The sequence below is a fragment of the Apaloderma vittatum genome, unplaced genomic scaffold (assembly GCF_000703405.1).
Source record: "Apaloderma vittatum isolate BGI_N311 unplaced genomic scaffold, ASM70340v1 scaffold34337, whole genome shotgun sequence".
Lineage (NCBI taxonomy): Eukaryota > Metazoa > Chordata > Aves > Trogoniformes > Trogonidae > Apaloderma > Apaloderma vittatum.
In genome coordinates this window covers 985-4708 of record NW_009728583.1, presented here as the reverse complement: position 1 = coordinate 4708, position 3724 = coordinate 985, and the positions used below count along the sequence as shown (strand labels likewise).

General features: G+C 57.7%; 1 protein-coding gene across 1 annotated transcript in view; it reads right to left on the bottom strand.

Moving 5' to 3' along the window:
- LOC104277478 (1-phosphatidylinositol 4,5-bisphosphate phosphodiesterase delta-4-like) overlaps positions 1–2382 on the bottom strand; it is a gene marked incomplete at its 3' end in the record, with an annotated part of 4833 nt that extends 2451 nt beyond the window's left edge. The window contains exons 1-5 of the mRNA XM_009874117.1: positions 2358–2382; positions 1842–2000; positions 1134–1362; positions 763–892; positions 263–494 (exon numbers count right to left, since the gene is read on the bottom strand). Of these exons, the coding sequence (XP_009872419.1) occupies positions 263–494; positions 763–892; positions 1134–1362; positions 1842–2000; positions 2358–2382 (775 nt within the window). The remainder of the gene's footprint in view (positions 1–262; positions 495–762; positions 893–1133; positions 1363–1841; positions 2001–2357) is intronic.
- Positions 2383–3724: the final 1342 nt, after the last annotated feature.

Below are 3724 nucleotides of genomic sequence, written 5' to 3'. Positions count from 1 at the left end.
TGGGGCACCAGCCATGGGAAGGTGGGCAGTGGACCCCAAAGCTGGAGTCTGCACCCTGTGACTAGTCAACCTTCTACACTGAAAGGGTCCAGGAATGGACCCAAAAAAGGGAAACTGCACCCAGATCACACCATGGTGAGCCTTCACTCTGTGCCCACTCGCAGCAAGGTGGGGCTGGGGATGCCCTGGACACAGGGCTGTGTGTCTCAGCTCCCTCCTTCCCCTCACGCAGACCACAGCTGATGTCCGGGTTGACTGTTACCTGTCTCCGATGGTTCGTACTTATCGATGAGCTCCATAGCCAGCTCCTCTGTGCCCTCGTCCTCCAGCTGCTCCTGCCGTAGGAAATCCACCAGCTCCAGCAGCGTCAGCTTCTTCCCATCCTCGGAGAAGTCCTGGAAAAGGCTCAGCACCTCCTCACGCTGTGTGAGGGTCTTGTAGAAGAGCACAAATTCCTCCCCTTCCAGTGTCCCTGACTCCGACTTGTCGGCAGCCTGCAAAGGACCTCACTCAGCACCCAGCTGGGGAAAAACGAGAGGTCCTGGCCATCTCATGGGGCTGTGGGGGGATTCACCCACACCCAACAGAGGGCACAGAGATACTGATCAATATGTGTTTGGATGGATGGATGGATGGATGGATGGGTGGGTGGATGGATGAATGGACAGGTGGATGGACAGGAGGATGGACCTTCTGCAGGAAGGTGTGCAGCTTGTTCCAGCCCCTCCCCAGCCTCTCCACGCTCTCACGTGCAGTGCTTACCTGGAAAAGCCGCAGGGCATGATCCTCATTCATGTCCACATTCATCATCTTGAGGAGACGCTGCACCTCCTTGAAGTTCATGCGCCCATCTTTATTCTTGTCAGCTTTCTGGAACCAGTCACGAATCCATGTGCAAGAAACCAGGGCACATGTTAAGGGAAAGAACCCTGGCTAAGAGAGATAGAACTGGGGAACATCAGAGAGCCTCTTCTCCTTTTTCTGTGGGCTCTCCCTACCCTGATGCAGAAGGTGAGACCCAGAAGAGCTAAGCACATACCAGGACAGGGCTAGAGATGCAGAGCCTAAGGGATAGCCGGAGGTGGGGGAAGGACTGGGTATGAGGGGCAGAGTGGTGCTCACAGGAAGGATATTGGTCTATCTTCTCCCTTTGGTCCATGCTGGTGGCCACCTCGATGAGCTGGCGCAAGCCCTGAATCCAGCACTGTGCTTCCTCCGCTGAGCCGGCAATGAGGTCCAGGTTGCCCCGGCGGCCGTAGAAGACAATGGTGAAGCAACGCTCAGGGGGGAACTCCTCCGCCAGGCTCTGCAGCACCTCCGACTGGTGCCCTTCCCGCACCGTCTCCACATCGCTGATGGAGACTGAGGCAGAGGGAGGGGAGGCCTGTCTGTGGGCGACAAGGACCACAGGGCAGGGGGCACTGCCCACAGACGTACGTCCTTCCAGCCATCCCTTCTTCCACTCGTTCATCCATTCACCCACTGGGCTACTTATCCATTCACGTAACCATTGAGCCATCTGTCCATCCATTCATCTATCCATCCACCCATTGAACCACTCATCCATCTGCGCCTCTTTGCCTGCCTACTCCTCTGCTGACGTGCCAGAGCTTCCGTTTGTATCAGCTGCAATTTCTACTCAGCCCTTGTGATGCATGGGTCGTGCTATGGGCTGGATACTTCATGGAAAGGTGTGGGTGAGAAAAGACTACACCTGCGCATGGAGCCTCTCTTGAATGCCAACACAAGTATGGCTCCAGGAATCTCCACACATTCATGCCCCTGTTCACTCTGAACTGTACTGTTGGCCCCATGGCCAACATACAGCAGCCGGTACTCACAGGCAGACTCAGTTTTGCCTGTCCTCTTGGACTGGTACCAGATGGTCATGCAGTCATCCTGCAGCTTGAAGAAACGCTGCTTCTTCCAGCTCTTGGACTTGACTTTGCGCATCAGTGTCCCTTGCTGCATCTGCTCCAGTGTTTCCGTGAGCTGGATGCCTGGGGGTAGCATGGGCTGCATCACTGAGGGTGGAAGTATCCAGGCACTGTGCCCTGATACCTTGCTGCCTCTCCCCTTTGGGACCCTACGTGGTCCGTCAGTTTGGGATGGACAAGAGACAGACCCCAAACCAATTCCCTTTGCCACAAGAGGGGCAGAAGGTAATTCCCCATTGACCCTTCCCATTCACCCTCAGCACCACCAAGCCCAGATCCCAGCAGCCACAGCAGAATAGGAATGCTCCCGCAAGGTGAGCTCAACCCACGGGCCAGATTTGCCCTGGAGTAAATCCGAATGGCGTAAATCTGGATGGCCGGGTGCCCTGCCCCGCACCTCCCCTCCTCCGGGGCACTCACGGGCGTTGCACAGCAGCGATGCCATGGCTCTGCCTCCTCTATGGTGGTGGCTGCTGGGGAGGGAAGAAAGAGGGCAGCTGGAGGGAGCAGGGCCAGACTGTCTCTCCCCACTGCACCCTGGTCCTGCCCAGGTGGGCTCTGGCCGCGCCCACACGCGTGCAAGGTGCACGTGCTCCCGCCTGTGTGCGAGTGCACCTGTGTCTGTCTGCTGCTGGGTCATTGCTTTCCTTAAGTGTCAAGTTCACTTGCTGTTCTCATGAAATATTGATTTGCATTACCAGGAAGCCAGAGCTCGAAAGGTGTTGGAGGGAAACAAAACTTGCAAGTGCAGTTGCTCCACAGCCCAGTGGGTACCAGAGCCCTGGTCACTGCTCCCAGCAAAGAAGTGGACCCGCTGGGAGGGCAGCAAGGAAAATCTGTCCTGGGAGTGCCCAAGAACCACCCCCACTACCCAGGAAATGGCCCCCAATCAGCAAATTTGGAAGTAAGGGAGAGCCTTACTTGCTGTAAGAGCAAGGAAGGAGGTAGAGCAGGACCCTCAGCTCCCCCAGCTCTTTCTTGCTGGAGGAACGTCAGCACTCTAGAGCCGCAACCGCACCGGCAGCCGGATGAGGAGTGCGCTGCGATGAGTGGGGCTATAAATACAACCGGACTGACAATAAGGCTTTGATTAGGCTGTTCAGGCTTTAAATAGACTGACAAATCACTGAAAGTCACCAGGTGGTGCAGCTGGACCCTCGAGGAGCAGACGCCACAGCTGATGGGCTGGGATTTGGGTGCAGGAGGGGACCTAGGGGTCCTCGGGGACAAAGATCTCCGTGCTGGGCACAGGGGTGGCAGCCATGCCCCAGGCCCCTGACTCAGCACAGACACTGGTGGTGTGGGGCTGGGAATAGCCAGCTCCAGGGGGTGGCCAGCTGCCAAGCCCAGCTGCCAGACCTTCGTGGGCTCCGAGGCCCAATGGTGACTTCCGCTTGCTCAGTGTAGGGACGGCAGGAGAGATCCCCAGCACAGCGCCGGCTGGGGCTGTGGCCCTGCTCCTGGGGGACATGCCAGGCATGGGGCAGGCAGTGGCAATTTGGCTGTCCCCAGGTCAAGCGGGGAGCACTTGTCCCTGCTCTTGGAAAACTCGCGTATTGCTGGAGACGCAGAGCAGCTGGAAAGCCATCCCAGCTGCCTCCCAGCAACACCCAGTGCTGGGGCTGTGCTTTCCCAGCACCGGTCCTTTTTGCGGGGCTCACATCACACGAACTTGCTGTAGCACCTGCGTCCCCTCACATCCAATGTGACAGGGGGCACTCACCCACTGGCCTAGGGCTCGGGGCACCAGCACCCACAAATTTGGGGGTGGCACCACACGCTTCTTG